Raw genomic sequence first — 17,623 nt, forward strand, 5'->3', positions numbered from 1 at the left:
TTGCATGCATATAAGTCCTTTGGTTGATCTCTCCCCCTTACCCACACCCTCCCCTACCTTCCCTGAGGTTTGATGTTCTGACTGATGTTTTTCTGTCTCTGGATCTATTTTTGTTCATCAGTTTATGTTGTTCATTATATTCCACAAATGAGTGAGATCATGTGATATTTATCTTTCTCTGCCTGACTTATTTCAATTAGCATAATGCTCTCCAGCTCCATCCACGTTGTTGCAAATGGTAAGAACTCCTTTTTTACTGCAGCGTAGCATTCCATTGTGTAGATGTACCACAATTTTTTAATCCACTCATCTGCTGATGGGCACTTAGGCTGTTTCCAAATCTTAGCTACAGTGAATTGTGCTGCTATGAACATAGGGGTGCATATATCCTTACTGATTGGTGTTTCTAGTTTCTTGGGATATATTCCTAGAAGTGGGATCACTGGGTCAAATGGGAGTTCCATTTTTAGTTTTTTGAGGAAACTCCATACTGTTCTCCACAGTGGCTGCACCAGTCTGCATTCCCACCAGCAGTGCAAGAGGGTTCCTTTTTCTCTGCATCCTTGCCAGCACTTGTCATTTGTTGATTTGTTGATGATTGCCATTCTGACAGGTGTGAGATGGTACCGCATTGTTGTTTTGATTTGCATCTTTCTGATGATTAGTGACTTTGAGCAGGTTTTCATATGTCTCTTGGCCTTTCTTCTGTCTTCTTTCGAAAAGTGACTATTTAGACCAGTTGCCCATTTTTTGATTGGGTTGTTTATCTTCTTTTTGTTAAGCTGCATGAGTTCCCTGTAAATGTTGGAGATTAAACCCTTATCGTTGATATCATTGGCAAATATGTTCTCCCATGCAGTGGGCTTTCTTGTTGTTTTATTGATGGTCTCCTTTGCTGTGCAAAAGCTTTTTATTTTGATGTAGTCCCATTTGTTTATATTCTCTTTAGTTTCCATTGCCCTAGGAGCAGTATCAGTGAAGAAATTGCTTCGGCATATGTCTGAGATTTTGCTGCCTGTGGATTCTTCTAGTATTTTTATGGTTTCTCGTCGTACGTTTAAGTCCTTGATCCATTTTGAGTTTATTTTTGCGTATGGTGTAAGTTGGTGGTCTAGTTTCATTTTTTTGCATGTATCTGTCCCATTTTCCCAACACCATTTATTGAAGAGACTGTCTTAACTCCATTGTATGTTCATGCCTCCTGTGTCAAATATTAATTGAGCATAGTGGTTTGGGTCGATTTCTGGGTTCTCTATTCTATTCCATTGATCTATATGTCTGTTCTTGTGCCAGTACCAGGCAGTTTTGAGAACAGTGGCTTTGTAATACAGCTTGAAATCTGGTATTGAGATCCCTCCTACTTGGTTCTTCTTTCTCAGGATTGCTGTGGCTATTCGGGGTCATTTTTTATTCTAGATCAATTTTTGGAGAGTTCTTTATAGGTCTGTGAAATATGCCATTGGTATTTTAATGGGGAGCGCATTGAATCTATAGATTGCTTTGGATAGTATGGACATTTTAATGGTGTTGATTCTACCAATCCATGAACATGGTATGTTCTTCCATCTGTTTACGTCTTCCTCTATCTCTTTTTTCAGTGTCCTGTAGTTTTCCGCATATAGGTCTTTTACCTCCTTAGTTAAGTTTATTCCTAGGTATCTTAATTTTTTTGGTGCGATGGTAAATGAGATTGCTTTTTTAGTCTCTCTTTCTGTAAGTTCACTATTGGTGTTTAGAAATGCCATAGATTTCTTGGCGTTAATTTTGTATCCTGCTACATTGCCGAATTCATTTATTAAGTCTATTAGTTTTTTGATGGAGTCTTTCGGGTTTTTTATATACAATATCGTGTCATCTGCAAGTAAGGACAGCTTTACTTCTTTTCCAATTTGGATGCCTTTTATTTCTTCTTCTTGTCTAACTGCAGTGGCTAATACTTCTAGTACTGTGACGAACAGGAGTGGTGAGAGTGGGCATCCCTGTGTTGTTTCTGTTCTTAGGGGAAATGGTTTTAGTGTTTGCCCATTGAGTATGATGTTAGCTGTGGGTTTATCATATATAGCTTTTATTATGTTGAGGTATGATCCTTCTATTCCCACCTTGTTGAGAGTTTTTATCAAGAAAGGATATTGGATTTTGTCAAATGCTTTTTCTGCATCAATTAATATGACTGTGTGATTTTTATCTCTCAATTTGTTTATGTGATGTATCACGTTTATTGATTTGCGAATATTGTACCATCCTTACATTCCTGGGATAAATCCTTCTTGGTCATGGTGTATGATCTTTCTGATGTAGTACTGGATCCAATTTGCTAGAATTTTGTTGAAGATTTTGGCATCTATGTTCATGAGGGATATTGGCCTGTAATTCTCTTTCATTGTGTTGTCTTTATCTGGTTTTGGTATTAGGGTGATGTTGGCTTCATAGAAGGAGCTTGGAAGTGTTCCTTCCTCTTGAATTTTTTGGAGTAGTCTGAGGAGGATAGGTTTTAGTTCTGCCTTGAATGTTTGGTAAAACTCCCCTGTGAAGCCATCTGGCCCCGGGCTTTTGTTTGCTGGAAGCTTTTTGATGACTGCTTCAATTTCTTCCATAGTTATTGGCCTATTGAGATGTTTAGATTCTTCCTGATTTAGTTTCGGAAGGTTATATTTTTCTAGGAATGTGTCCATTTCCTCCAGGTTGTCCAGTTTGTTGGAATAGAGTTGTTCGTAGTATTTTTTAACAACCCTTTGTATTTCTATGCGGTCTGTTGTTATTTCTCCTCTTTCATTTCTGAGTTTGTTTATTTGGGTCCTCTCTCTTTGCTTTTTGGTGAGCCTCGCTAGAGGTTCATCAATCTTGTTTATCCTTTCAAAGAACCAACTCTTGGTTTTGTTGATCTTTTGTATTGTTTCTTTGGTCTCTATGTCATTTATCTCCACTCTGATCCTTATTATTTCTTTCCTTTTGCTTACACTGGGCCTTTCTTGTTGCTCTCATTCTAACTCTTTGAGTTGTAGGGTTAGTTAATTTATTACCATTGTTTCTTGTTTTTTGCAGTAGGCTTGTAGAGCTATGAACTTCCCTCTCAAGACTGCTTTTGCTATGCTCCATGGATTTTGGATTGTTGTGTTTTCATTGTCATTTGTTGCCATGATGTGTTTTATTTTTTCTTTGATCCCTCTGGTAACCCAGTCATTGTTTAATAGCATGCTATTTAGTCTCCAAGTGTTTGATTTTTTTGGATTTTTTTTATTGTAGTTGATTTCCAGTTTTATGCCATTGTGATCTAAGAAGATGCTTGATATGATTTCTATCTTCTTGAATTTGAAGAGACTTTGCCTGTGTCCTAATATGTGGTCTATTCTTGAAATGTTCCATGTGCATTGGAGAAGAATGTATATTCTGTAGCTTTGGGGTGAAATGTTCTAAAGATGTCAATTAAGTCTATCTGATCTAGTGTGTCATTTAGGATTGCTGTTTCTTTGCTGATTTTTTTTGTTTAGTTGATTTATCCAGTGGTGTCAGTGGGGTATTAAAGTCTCCTACTATGACTGTATTGCTATCAGTCTCTCCCTTGATATCTTCCAGAAGTTGTTTTATGTATTTCGGTGCTCCTATATTGGGTGCATATATGTTTACCAGAGTTATATCTTCTTGTTGGATTGCTCCCTTTAGTATTATGAGGTGGCCTTCCTTATCTCTTGTTATGACATTTATTTTGAGCTCTATTTTATCAGATATAAGTATTGCAACCCCAGCTTTTTTCTCATTTCCATTTGCCTGAAAAATGTTTTTCCATCCCTTCACTCTCAGTCTGTGTGAATCATTTGTTTTGACGTGGGTCTCTTGCAGACAGCAAATATATGGGTCATGGTTTCTTATCTACTCAGCTACCCTATGTCTTTTGATTGGTACATTTAATCCATTTACGTTTAATGTTATTATTGACAAGTACATGTTTGTTGTCATAGTTTTCCTTAATGTTTGTGCTTCTTCTTGCCTTTCTCTTTCTTCTTTTTACAGCAGTCCCTTTAGCATTTCTTGCATTGCTGGCTTGGTAGTGATAAACTCTCTTAGCCCTTTTTTGTTTGTGAAGCTCCTGATTCCACCTTCAATTTTGAATGAGAGCCTTGCTGGGTATAGTATTCTTGGGTTCAGTCCCTTGCTTTGCATCGCTTTGTAAATTTCATTCCATTCCCTTCTTGCCTGGAGTGTTTCTGTTGAGAAATCCATTGCTACTCTAATAGGAGAACCCCTGTAGGTAACTTTTTGTCTCTCTCTGGAATCCTTTAAGATTCTTTGTCGTTGGTGTTTGCCAATTTAATTATGATGTGTCTTGGTATCGGTCATTTAGGGTTCATCTTGTTTGGGACTCTTGTCCTTCTTGGACTTGCATGGTTTTTTTCTTGCCAATATCAGGGAAGTTTTCTGTCATTATTTCTTCAAACAGGTTTTCTCTTCCTTGCTTCTCTTCCTCTCCTTCTGGTACCCCTATTATGTGAATATTGTCTTGTTTTGTGTTGTCCCAAAGCTCCCTTAGGCTCTCCTCTTGCTTTTTAAGTCTTCTTTCCAGTTGCTGCTGTGTTTGTGTGTTTTTTCCTACATTGTCTTCTAATTCGCTGATGCGGTCCTCAGCCTCTTCTAGTCTACTGTTTAGGCCTTCCATTGTGTTCTTTATTGCAGCTATATCGTTTTAAATCTCCTCTTGGTTCCTTTTCATGTTGGCGACATTCTCATTTAGCTCCTTGTAATTCTCATTGAGTTGTGTGTATTTGTCATCCAGCCATTTAAACGTCCTTATAACCATTACTCTGAATTCTTTCTCTGATAAGCTGCTAGCCTCAATTTCATTTAACTCCCTTTCTGGTGATTCCTCTTTTTCTTTACTTTGGGGATTGGTTTTTTGTCTTCCCATGTTTTCCTGTAATGTTTTAATTGTAGATCCAATTGCTTTGCTACCCAGGTTCTTTTGGGATTGGTGCTACTGGTGTACTCTTTCAGTTCTCCTGAGCTTGGTAATCTAGTGTAGCTCCCTACTTGAGCTATTTGGGTTCTCTTGATGTAGGCCTGCGAGCTTGAGAGGCACAACTGCGGTGTCTAGAAGTCAGCAGCTGTGGAGGGGTGTGTCCCAATTTTTGCTGTCTTGCACCCTTAATTGAAATCACGCGTGCCCAGTGGGAACTCACAGGAATCATCTGTTGGGGTGTTGGGGCTCAGGGGGCCTAAACTCTGGAAAGGCGTGACTGTGCGTGTCCAGAGTTCTGAGTTGTGGGGTGGGCAGACGCAGCTTTTACTGCTGCACCTGTGGTGGATAGGCGCTCACTCCCAGTGGAGGCTCACAGGGGTACCTGCGGTATGTTTGCCTGCGAGGCACACTGAAGCACTCTGAAGGGTCCTGGCAGTGTAGCCGTGTATTTGAGGCACCTGTGGGCAGGTCTCCAGGATGAGTGAATTCAGAATTTCTACTGCTGGAGGGGAGTGCGCCCCTGTGCCCTGTGGGTAGATGGGCTCAGAGTGCCTGCCTGTTGGAAATTCGCATCTGTGGAGGTGCGTTTGCCGGCGAAGAGCTCTGACGTACTCTGAGGGGTCCTGGCACTGAGGTTGAGCAGCTGGGGTGAATGTGGGCAGTTATTCAGGAAGAGGGAATTCAGAATTTCTGCTGAGGGGCAGCACGCCCTTGTCCGTGCAGAATCACACCCAGCAGCGTCTCACAGCTGCTCCCCCGCACACACTGTGGATAGATGGACTCAGGGCGCCTGCCTGTTGGAAAGTCGCATCTGTGGAGGTGCGTTTGCCGGCGCAGAGCTCTGATGCACTCTGAGGGGCCCTGGCACTGATGTTGCACAGCTGAGGTGTCTGCAGGCAGTTATTCAGGAAGAGGGAGTTCAGAATTTCTACTGTGGGGCAGCGTGCCCTAGTCTGTACAGAATCACACCAACGGGGGCTCCCAGTGGCTCCCAGGCGCTGCCTACGGAGTGGTGTGCCCTGGATGTCTGCAAGCGCTGGAAACACGCAAATGTTTTGTCCGGAGTTCTGCCGCTGGGGAGGGGGAGGTTGCACTTACTGCTACCGAGCGGTGTGCCTTTGGGGGTGGAGGTCCCAGGGTCCCTGGGTCTGCGGGTGGGGTAGCAGGATTTTGGCTGGAGTGGCTGCTGGGTCGCAGGGCAGTTCCAAGGCCTGTCTGGTTGGTGGTGCTGATGAGTTCCTTAAAAAGGCCGTTCTCCCCTTCAAGATGGCGTGGGCTCCGTGCTGGAGTCCTGCAGTCCGGGGAGTGCCCGCAGCGGTGGTAGTCTCTCCTTGTCCAAGAAAGCCTGGTCTGCCAGCCCCTGCTGCTCCTATGGGGATTTAACTGTCCCTCACTCAGTTACACACACACCACACACATTAACACACTTTCCTTTCATACCCTCACTCACTTACTCTCCCTCACCTCCATCCTGCCAGCTGCCATCTTCCTTCGAAGATCTCCTGTTGTTCAATTTTTATGTTTTGAGAAGTCCAGTTGATTCCTCGTTTCATTCTATTACAATTGGGGAACACGCTTTATTATTTCAACTCTCGTAGGGTTCTTGAGCTTTGTTTTAGGCCCATGTGGTCTATCTTGGTGAATGTTCTATGTGCTTATGAAATGTATATTCTCTTGCTTTTAGGTGGCATGTACTATATATAGCAATTAAATTCTGTTGATTGTAGTCAGGTTTTTTTTATTCTTGCTGATTTTCTTTCTAATAGTTTTGTTAGTTGATGAGAGGGGCTGTGAAGTCCCCAACTATAATTGTGTTTATTTGTCTATTTCTCCTTGCAGCTCTATCAGTTTTTCTTGATGTTTTGGAAGGTCTTGTTGGTACCTATACATTTAGGACCTTTGTGTTTAGTTAGAAATCAATCTTTCTATCATCATGTAATACCCCTCTTTGTCTCTAGTAATTTTCTTTGCTCTCAAGTAACTTTGATATTAATATAGTCACTTTCAATTTTTTTTAAAATACATTTTTATTGATTTTACAGAGGGGAAGGTAGAGAGAGAGAAACATTGATGAGAGAGAAACATTAATCAGCTGCTTTCTGCATTCCCCCTACTGGGGATTGAGCCTGCAACCAGGGCATGTGCCCTGACTGGCAATTGAACCGTGACCTCCTGTTTCATGGGCCAATACTCAACCACTGAGCCACACCAGCTGGACGCCACTCTTACTTTTTAAAAATTAATGTTTGCATGGTATATCTTTTATAGTCCTTTTACTTTCAGTGTATGTCATTGAATTTGCAGTGAATTTCTTAACAAACAGCATGTAGTTGGGGCCATGTTTGTCCACTCTGCTAATCTTTTTTTTTAATTGGTATATTAGGCCATTTACATTTGACAGTTATTGATATACTAAAGGCCCAGTGCACGAATTCATGCACAGGTGGGGGTCCTCAGCCTGGCTGGCGATCAGGGCTAATCGGGGCTGGCTGGCCGGGGAGGAGGGACCGCAGGAGGTTGGCTAGCCATGGGAGGTTGGCTGTGGGAGCACACTGATCACCAGGGGGTAGCTCCTGTGTTGAGCATCTACCCCCTGGTGGTCAGTGTGCGTCAGAGTAACAGGTCAACCAGTCGTTCAGTTGTTCGGTCGCTTAGGCTTCTACATATATTGACTAGAGGCCCGGTGCATGAAAATTCATGCACTGGAGCGGGGGTCCCTCAGCCCAGCCTGCCCCCTCTCACAGTCCGAGAGCCCTCAGGGGCAGGAGGCAACCCGAGATCAGGGGAAGGCGACACCCCATCACACCTCTGCTGCTGCCATTACCAACAGCACAAGCCTTGGCCGTCCCTGGTTACCTGAGCCTCGGGCGGCCCTAGGTGGCTGGGCAGTTGACATCTGAGGCTTGCCTGCACCTCGGGCATCAGCTGGTCAGCCGCCATCTGAGGCTTGCCTGCGCCTTGGGCCGGCCCTGGGCGGCTAGGGGGCTGAGGGGACTGGGGGACTCTGGAGGCAGGTGTGCGGAGTGGCCGGGCCCACCTGGGGCAGGCCTGGCCTTGCGGTGCCTGCCGCCCCAGCAGAGCTGAGGGGACTGGGCACTGCCATCTTGTGGCTGTGTGCACCATCATCTTTGAGGGCGTGGCAGTCAATTAGCATATTCTCTCCTTATTGGCTGTGGGCGCCGCCATCTTTGCGACGGTGTGAGGGTCAATTAGCATATCCCCTCTTTATTAGATAGTATTAGAGCTTAACTGTACCATTTTATTATGTTTTCTGTTTGTTTCCCCTGGTGGTGTTCCTTTTTCTTTTTCTTTGCCTTCCTGTGCATTGCTTGAAGAATTTTTTAGGATTCTGTCTTGATTTATTTTTAGTACATTTGAGTGTATTTGTATAGTTTTCATGATGGTTGCTCTGGCTATTACAATATACATGTGTGACTGATCGTAGTCTATTGTATCAACATTTTACCACTTCAAGTGACTTCACTTCCATTTAGGTCCCTTTACATTCTTGACTTTTAATTATCAATGTCTTGAGTATCAGATGGCATTTTAACTTTTGTTTCAATCATCAAGTAAATTTATAAAACTTAAGAGTTGAAGCATAATTTATAGTATACAGTTGACCCTTGAACAACCCAAGTTTAAACTGTGTAGATCCACTTATATACAGACTTTTTTCAGTAAACATGTATAGTAATATAAATGCACTTTCCCTTCCTTATGATTTTAATTTTAATATTTTTCTAGCTGATTTTATCGTAAAAATATAGTATGTAATACATATAACATATAAAATATGTGTTAATTGACTATGTTATTAGTAAGATGTCCAGTAGGCTATTAGTTAAGTTTCGAGAGAGTTAAAAGTTATATGCAGGTTTTCAGCTGTCCAGGGGGTCAGCGCCTCTCACTCCCATCTTGTTCAAGGGTTAACTGTATTCCAGAATTTCTGCTGTTTCTGTTGTTTGTTCTTCCTTCTTGATGCACCAAGATTCCTTATTATTTCCTTTCTACTTGAAGAATTTCTTTTGGCTAGTCCTAAAGGTATGTCTACTAGCAACAAATTCTTCTACTTTTCATTTATTTGAGAATGTCATTTCCCATTCATTCCTGAAAGATAGTTTCACCAGATATAGGATTCATATTTGATGGTTCTTTTCTTTCAGCACTTAAAAAAAAAATTGTTACTTCCTTCTGGCCTATATGATTTCAGATGCAAAATCTTCTGTCAGTCTGATTGGTTATATATAGGTAATGCATTGTTTTCTGTGGCTACTTTCAAGATTTTTCTTTGTCTTTAGTGTTTGGAACTTCAACTATGGTGCATCTTGGAGTGAATTTTTTTTTTTTTTTTTTAAGTTTATCCTGTTAAGGCTCACTCAGCTTCTTGAATCTGTTGTGTGCATTTTACCAAATTTGGGGAGTTTTTAGCCATTATTTCTTCAAATACTCTTTCAGCTTTACACTTTCTCCTTTCCTTCTGGGACTTCAATCATATGAATGTTGGATCTTTTGTTACTGTCCCACAGATCCCTGAGACTTAATTCATGTTTTGTTTTGTTTTTTTGGTCTGTTTTCTCTTTTTTTGTTCAGATTGGATTTATTCTACTGAATTCTTCAAGTTCAGTGATTCTGTCCTCTGTCATCTCCACTCTACTGTTAAGCCCATCTATTAAGGTTTTTAAAATTTTTTCTGTTATATTACTTTTTAAGTTGAAAATACAGTAGGTCCTTGGGTTACTTCGGAGATCCATTCCTAGGCGTGTAACGCGATTTTTGCCATAAGTCAGAACCCACCTACATAAGCACCTACGCTACTCACATGGAGCACATACACAGCAGTAATAAAGTGAAACAGTAAAAAAAAAAAATGTAAAAGAAAGATAACAATTCCTAGACCTTTACTTGTGGTAAATAAATAATAAAAAACATAAAGCACATATGTATGTATATATGTCGAAATGATGGAACTTTTTTTTAAAATAAATAATGGGAGATGGCAAAGTAACCACAAAACGACGTACATCGAGTCTGACATAACCCGAGGACTGCCTGTATTTATTAACGCTGATAGTTTAGGTCTCTAATTCATCTCTAATACTGAGCTGCTAATACAACACAATAGAGAATAACTTTAGCTTAATGTCTCTAACTTCTTAATGTCTAAAACATGGTTTAATAAATCAGAAAAACTCAAAGACCAGATCATCCATCCCTATAGAATTGTCTTTTCTGCTGAAAGAAATACTAGCAATAGCATGCATGTGGACTAGCCTCCTCAGCTGTGTAATTGAAACATTTCGTTTGAATTATATGCAAACTGCATAGGTTACCACAGCTCTTAAAACAACCCAAATGACACCAGCTAATTTCTTGTATTGAAGAGTATACCAATGATAATGAAATAAATATCACTATTATATCCCTTTTAATTTTTGATAGCTTCAGATTTTCTGTTACTCACATAATGTATATTTTGGTGTAATACCAGTACCTTCCATAAGCTTCTAAAAACAGCTTCCAAACTCTATCCAACTTTGCTTTAAGCTAATAAAATAAAATTCTCCCCTTGTGCCAAGAAGATGTTAAATTATATAGTGTCTGTTAGCTGGAAAAGGCAGCGTCTAATCCTTAACACTCATTTCTGTAAAAGCAATTATTTTATTTTGATCACTTTTCCATAAGTCTGGAGAGACTCATTAATCATCCCAAGGAAAGCTTTCCTTTTAAAACTTTCTACTGATTAAGATCTTTATGCAAATCATTAATTAGCATTTAGCCTAAAGTTACAACCCCAAACCCTTCTTGACCTCTACAGAACATATTCTACAAGGCTCCATATCAGACTGCTGAGGGAGAAGTATGACTTGTTGTTTTTATTCTAACAGAAAGTAAGTCAAAGGTCAAAAAGTTAGCTTAAATGCATGGATAATAGAAGGTATTTACTTGATGCTACCTTTGTTCTTTAGAACTCCAGTGGTAAACTTACTGACTTCCTGAGCTTCTACACACTCCCCTCCACAGTCATGCACCACCCTGCTCATAAGAGCCTCAAGGCTGCCTACTCCTTCTACAACATTCACACGGAGACGCCCCTGTTAGACCTCATGAATGATGCGCTCATTATAGCTAAATTGGTAAGCAATTCATTCCTTTTTATCCTGTGTTTTTCTAAATATGTGTGTCAAAGAACATAAAGCATCTTACTGTATTTTCTTTCACACTGGAGGAATTAATTTGAGTCTTTGTTTGTTTATTACTTATGACCATCGGTCAAAGGAAGAATTTTGATAAGAGTTTCTTGTAAAACTTCAGTGGTTATTTTCTTCATTAATTCTATTGCAACTTAACCAAAAAGTCATTTTGTATAAAGTAGATACTTTAAACATTTACATAAGAGTACATAAAACCCGTAAGAAATATAAGATTAATACATGATCCCATGATATAAGGAAAATACATGAGTGTTTGTTTTGTAGTGAATAATTAGCATCAATCAGTTTTTTTATTTAAATAAATGGTCTCTGAATTTTAAAATTAAAGGGACTTTATTTTTAAAGGGGATTATTGTTAAAATTAAAGGACTTTATTATTTTTTTAATATATTTTATTGATTTTTTTAACAGAGAGGAAGGGAGAGGGATAGTTAGAAACATTGATGAGAGAGAAACATGGATCAGCTGCCTCCTGCACATCCCCCACTGGGGATGTGCCCACAACCAGGGTATATGCCCTTGACCGGAATTGAACCTGGGACCCTTCAGTCTGCAGGCTAATGCTTTATCCACTGAGCCAAACCAGTTAGGGCAAAATTAAAGGACTTTAAAATGAAAGGAATTAAATTCAAAATATGCCTTATTTTATATATATTTTTTATTTCTTCAGTGTCATAGTTAGGACAATTTAAATTCTTGCTGCAAATAAACATTTTCCTTTAAAAATAAATTAAAATCAGTAGACAGATACATTTTAAAGTAATTATTGAATATAAGGAAATATTGATGAGAATTTGGGAACAACACCTCAAAAGTGTCTTCCTTGCATTTACTAGTATTTGAACATTGATTTTTTTAAAACACATATAACACCCATTACTAGTGGATACCCAAATCAACATTATCCTGATTATTTCATCCTATTGCTCATTTTCAACTATTTCCCCCAAGAGGCCAGTAATAAGTTATTTAATGTAAAAGCCCTAAGACATAGAAATTTAGGTGCTTCATCTATATCACATTTTGCATAGTATTATTTAACATTTTAAAGACATTAGATTTTTACTATTAAATTTTACAAAATTTATTTTCCATTATCAGCCCAAGATATACTATTTAAAGTTTTTACAACTTGGGTTTTTGGCTGTAACTTGAGCTAAGTCAGAATGTAGACCAGTAAGTAACAGTTCTGGAGATGGAGCCATCTAGGTGACTGTTCCTTCTAAAACAGGAGCAAATATTTTCTGAACTTTTAATAGATTTGTTATGTCACTGTTAGCTGGTATACTATATTTTAATTCAGCATTGCTGGATAGCTGACTTCATCAGATTCACTGCTAGTTATGTAAGACAGATTCACTGCTAATTATATATAACTGAATTCTTAACCCATATTATATATATTACAGACATCGAATCTTATAAGTGCATATTCAGGTTATTATAGGAATTCAATGTTATGCTGAAATAATACAGAAAAGACTCTAGTCTTTTGAAATTTTCAATCCTTTTTACATTGGCAGAAAGGATTTGATGTATTCAATGCACTAGATTTGATGGAAAATAAGACATTCTTGGAAAAACTCAAGTTTGGAATAGGAGATGGCAATTTACAGTATTACTTGTACAACTGGAGGTGTCCAGGAACAGATTCTGAAAAGGTAAGAAAAGTTGATATATGCTTTATATATAGTTCCATACTTCCCTTAGGATTATTAATTTTTTAGTAACTTTAAAAAAATACAGTTCTATTGTACTACAGTATAACTTAACTAGAGGCCCAATGCTCGAAATTCGTGCAAGAGTAGGCCTCCCTTCCCCCGGCTGCCGGCACCAGCTTCCCTCTTGCCCTCAGGACCCAGGCTTCCCTCTGGCCACTGGCAGGCACCCTGGACCCAGGCTTCCCTCACAGCCCCAGCTTCATCCGGAAGGACGTTGGGTCTAATTAGCATAGTATGCTTTTATTATTATAGATTTCTCTTTTGCTTACCTGTTCTTACTATTCCATTTCTTCCCTTCCTTTAGGTTGGACTTGTATTACAATAGATGGATGTTTCCATTCCTAGAACTCTGATACCATCCATCATTTGTTAATATTCTATTTAATGATTCCTGGAAATTTCATTCCAAAGAATAAAAGCACAACCTAAGTGAAATCGATGCAGTCAGTAATAATTGGAAAAGATGAAAAACATCCATATGTGACCAATACTACATATGTCTAGCCAGAATGTTAACATTCTTCCTTTTTTTCACCGTTTACCCATTTGAAGGAGGGATGAAAGGGTACAAAGAGCACATTCCTCTAATTTTCAAACTTTTGACCGTCTCTTGAAGGTATTTTTCCATTCTCTAGAAAGGGACTTTTTTTTAATAGACGGAACAGAAGTCACAGACTTGTGTAAGAAAATCTTTGCTAATGTGTGGAGAGAAACTGCTGCATTTCTATTTATCAAGTGATGGTCTTTTTGTCCGTGTAACAGAATAAAGGATCCAATTGGGAAATTTTTCCTCCTATCACCTTCCATGCTATCATTGGAGACATTTCTGGAATCAGCACTTCCACAACTCAATGACGAGTGGTGGGTGTTTATGTGTAGAGCAAGATAAAAATGTACTGGTGACTAGTACATTTATTTCTCCAGAAGCAAAGTTGCCAAATCAGTAAACACACAAATTTGTACTTTAATGTTCAACAGTTTGGTGGATGGGTTCAAAAGCAAAGTTTTGTGCAAACATGAAATGTGCTCTCTGAAATATGCACCCATGACTAACTAGACTTTGCTGCTGCTGCACAAGCTCGTTTCTTTTCAGGAACAGCAAAGATATGTGAGGAAAAGAAAATATAAGTGCTAAAGTCAAAGGAACTGCCCAGTGGAATTTATTAGTGCTATCAGGATATTGATAGTTTGAATGTTTTTATTACTTATGCAAAATTGCACATATTCCTTAATGCTGACTTTAATTTATCATGAAAGCTGTCATGCTAATAGAAAATGTCTTATTTGTAAATAAGTATTCATACTTTTGTTACTGATGGTGTTTTTATCTAGAATTTGAAAAAACAAGTTTCACAGTGTAATATATATATATATTGCCAATAGTCCAAGGAAAAAAAAGATGCTAAATGAGGCCATATAAACTGGCCTTGACTCATTCCACGAAGTAGTTACTTTTTTCTGCCTTCCCTCTTCCAGTGCCTAGGCTGTTCTGACCAGAAAATTTTAATTATTTTTGACAACATGATGGTTTTTTCTCCATGTCATAAGTAGTCAAATTAAACCAGTCCTATCTTATACCAGGCAGGGGTTAGCAACTATGGCCCATCACCCTAATCCAGCCCATCACATGTTTTTGTCACCCTAAGCTAAGGATGGTATTTACATTTTTGAGTGGTTAGAGGAAAATAATAACATTTTGGGACACATGAAAATTGTATGAATTTCAAATTTCAGCATCCATAATATTGGAACACAGCCACACTCATTCACTTATATACTGCCTGTGGCTGCTTCATGCTACAAAAGACAGAGTTGATTTGTTTCAATAGAGATTGTAAACAATCTCTTTCTCTTAAAAAAGTCTAACATATTTGCTAACTGGCCCTGAAAGAAAAATTGTTGATCCTGATTTACATTAAGGAGCTGAAAGCTACTTTCTACAGCTTTGCCATTAACCAACAGGCCAACCCAGGGCTTGGGGTATCCTTGAGACTACCAATAGAGGGCGCGCGTGGGCCCCACAGTAGAGCGTACTTAGATAACTGTGTACTTTCTTGAAGACACAAGGGAAGAGTTATTTAGGATGATTCAACCCAATGGTATTACTATTCTTCCTTAACAGAAGATGAAAACTTTAAGGAACAAAACTGAACCAATTCACTGAAACTTTTTTGAGATACCAGCCAAGGCACAGTTGGGAATTATGTTCCATTCATTTTTATAGCACAAAGTCATACAAAGGGAAGTTTTCAAATAATTGCAGAATTGCCAATCAGAAATTTTGTTACGGGCTAAAATTCCAATTTTATAGAAATCTTTTTTCTCATTTAAAAATAACTAGCACATTTGCCTCTATAATTTAAGCAGATTATCAATGAATATTTTAAAATAATCAGTAAAACTGCTGTGTTTAAGTAGCTATTAGAACTAAATTTCAGTGTAGTATAGTGTTTTACATATTCAAAAAACCTACATTTGTCCTGCATCCTTTGTCAATAATAAAAATACTCAATTTCTTAAGGGATTTTTTTTTTTGGCCACGATAGTATTCAGTAAAATTTAAATAAGTGGAGATGGCATAATTCATGCATCAAACAGAATTAAAGCTGAAAATAAACTCTGGCCACTCTTCCCCTTAAATTAGAAAAAGTTTTTTCCAAACACACACTGTAGGTAGCAGTCATAATCATAGATAACTGATTATGCTCCATTTCCTAACATGAAGGATGCCCATCATTGTACAGACCTGCCTCTGAGAATCCAAGCTCCATTTTTTTATTTTCTTCCTGCTTCATTTCACCTAATTACTATCACACTTTATACATGATAAATTTTCAATGAAATGTTAACCATGTAAAGGGGTGAATTCTAACTAGTCAAAAGACCTTATCTGGCTTTTCCTATAGGTGTCAAGCCTTTCTCCCAAGCCAATGCTTAGACCTACCCAAAGAAAGTAAAATAGAAGGAAGTAAAAACCTGATGTATTATTTCTGAAGACAATGTATTGCTTAGCATTTAGTATCTTTCCTTTAAAACTGATGGTGTATCTGCAATCCAGTTTCATCTACTCTACTAATTTGAACCATGTTTACTGTGGTACATTTTCCAAGTTTGAGAGAAAGATGTTAAGTGCTGTAGGATACAGATGTTTTTGCTCACAAGCATTGTATCAACCTTTAAAAAAGTGAATCTATACAAGCATGGACATTAGTGTCAATAAACTTTTGATATGCATACTTCTGAATATTTCCTGCATTTAGTGTTTTTAAGCTTCAGCATATCTGTGCTGTCTAAAAAGTCTTAAGCATTTGAAAGGAACATTTACCAAACAATCTCCCACAAACCTATGTAAAAGTAATTCAGTTTATTAGCTTCAAGGTTTCTTTTACAAGGTGTCATTTTCCAATTGTATGAAGTGACAAGTTTATACATGATTACTTTGAAGTAATTTTTTTACTCTTAGGTGGTTTCCTTTTTTTATTAGGGTTTGGAATCAGTTTCTTTATTTTAAGGGGTTGTAGCACTGCAGCCTGCTGACCTTCAGTGAACTTTCTCTTATGTTTAGAGAGGTCTTCAAAGGAAATGTCCCAAATCTCTTTGTCTTGGCTTTCCAAAGATTCGGACTCTGAATTTTCCCTGGAGTCTTCAAGTCTGTCTTGAAGCCATGGTACATTTAAAGTGGGTACTCTGGGGATTATAGCTTTCACTTCATTGACAAAGTCAGTGGTGTTCTTTTTGAATCCCAAAGCCAGGACACATTTTAAGCCAATGACAGGCGCAACTCTCTCACTGAGACGGGGAACCTGACAAGCAGGAACCGTTCTGCTTAAACTTAACTGAATCAGGTGTGAGGTGATGATCGCAGGCTTGACTGACTTACACACTAGAACCAAAAGCAATTCGTTCCTTTCCAGAGCCCTGGTGACTTCATTAACGCCAATGGCAAGCTGCTTCCTCACATGGACAGAAGTCCACCCTGATACTTGTTCGTTATCTTCTGTTTTTTTCTCCCTCAGATCCTCACTCATATGAACATCTATGCTACATTTGTCTCTGCTTTGTTTTTTAAAAAACTGCTTTTTACTTCTTTTCTTATTCTCAATTTTCTCAAGTCCAATTGATTTAAATCTGTCTTCAAGTGTCTGTAAGATGAAGTGCAAATCCTCTCTCTCCAGAGCACTCCAGCAGATAGTATACGGGTTGTTCAATGATGTCTTTACAGTTAAAGGTCTTGTCTTCCGAACCGAGCCCCTCCCTGGGGCCTGAGGAGCTGCAGCCATTATAAAAATCCTTCAGAGAAGCAAAATGACAAAGGAAAATTGTTAACTAGCAGTGCAGGTCTTAAGAATATCCTGGTTATACTTGTTCTGATTCTTTACAGGCTACAGCAGGCCTAATCATAGAGGACCAATTATGTGACCATACACTTGACCTCTCTTTTAAGATTCAGTAATTTATTTTCCCCTTTTTTTTTCATGACTTTGTTTTTATTCATATGTAGGCCATATATGAATGTTTTGCATTATTGCCAATCACAGTGAAATTCTATTTATTTAGCTTATTAAAAATGTTTCATGTTGCCCTGACCCGTGTGGCTCAGTTGCTTGGGTATTATGCCATGCACCAAGGGTTGCTGGTTTGATTACCAGTCAGGGTTGTGGGCTTGATCCCCAGTAGGGGGTGTGCAGGAGGCAGCCAATCAATGTTTCGCTTTCACATGGATGTTTCTCTCTCTC

General features: G+C 38.7%; 2 protein-coding genes across 5 annotated transcripts in view; one reads left to right on the top strand and one right to left on the bottom strand.

Moving 5' to 3' along the window:
- NMT2 (N-myristoyltransferase 2) overlaps positions 1 to 16,196 on the top strand; it is a 94,252-nt gene extending 78,056 nt beyond the window's left edge. For 2 of the 4 annotated variants that reach the window (XM_080650404.1, XM_080650403.1), the window contains 4 exons: positions 9,545 to 9,628; positions 10,921 to 11,088; positions 12,690 to 12,827; positions 13,192 to 16,196. In XM_080650404.1, coding sequence (XP_080506530.1) covers positions 9,545 to 9,628; positions 10,921 to 11,088; positions 12,690 to 12,827; positions 13,192 to 13,212 — 411 coding nt within the window. In that variant the 3' untranslated portion in view covers positions 13,213 to 16,196. The remainder of the gene's footprint in view (positions 1 to 9,544; positions 9,629 to 10,920; positions 11,089 to 12,689; positions 12,828 to 13,191) is intronic. The other 2 variants (XM_080650406.1, XM_080650405.1) reach the window with 1 other exon arrangement.
- A 125-nt stretch (positions 16,197 to 16,321) lies between these two features.
- On the bottom strand, positions 16,322 to 17,167 carry RPP38 (ribonuclease P/MRP subunit p38; the record flags this gene model as incomplete). Its single annotated transcript, XM_080650443.1, has 1 exon — positions 16,322 to 17,167. One exon carries the CDS (start codon positions 17,165 to 17,167, stop codon positions 16,322 to 16,324), a length of 846 nt encoding a protein of 281 aa, XP_080506569.1.
- Between the last annotated feature and the right edge of the window lie 456 nt (positions 17,168 to 17,623).

Source organism: Plecotus auritus, assembly GCF_963455305.1.
Source record: "Plecotus auritus genome assembly, chromosome: 1".
In the NCBI taxonomy this organism is placed as follows: domain Eukaryota; kingdom Metazoa; phylum Chordata; class Mammalia; order Chiroptera; family Vespertilionidae; genus Plecotus; species Plecotus auritus.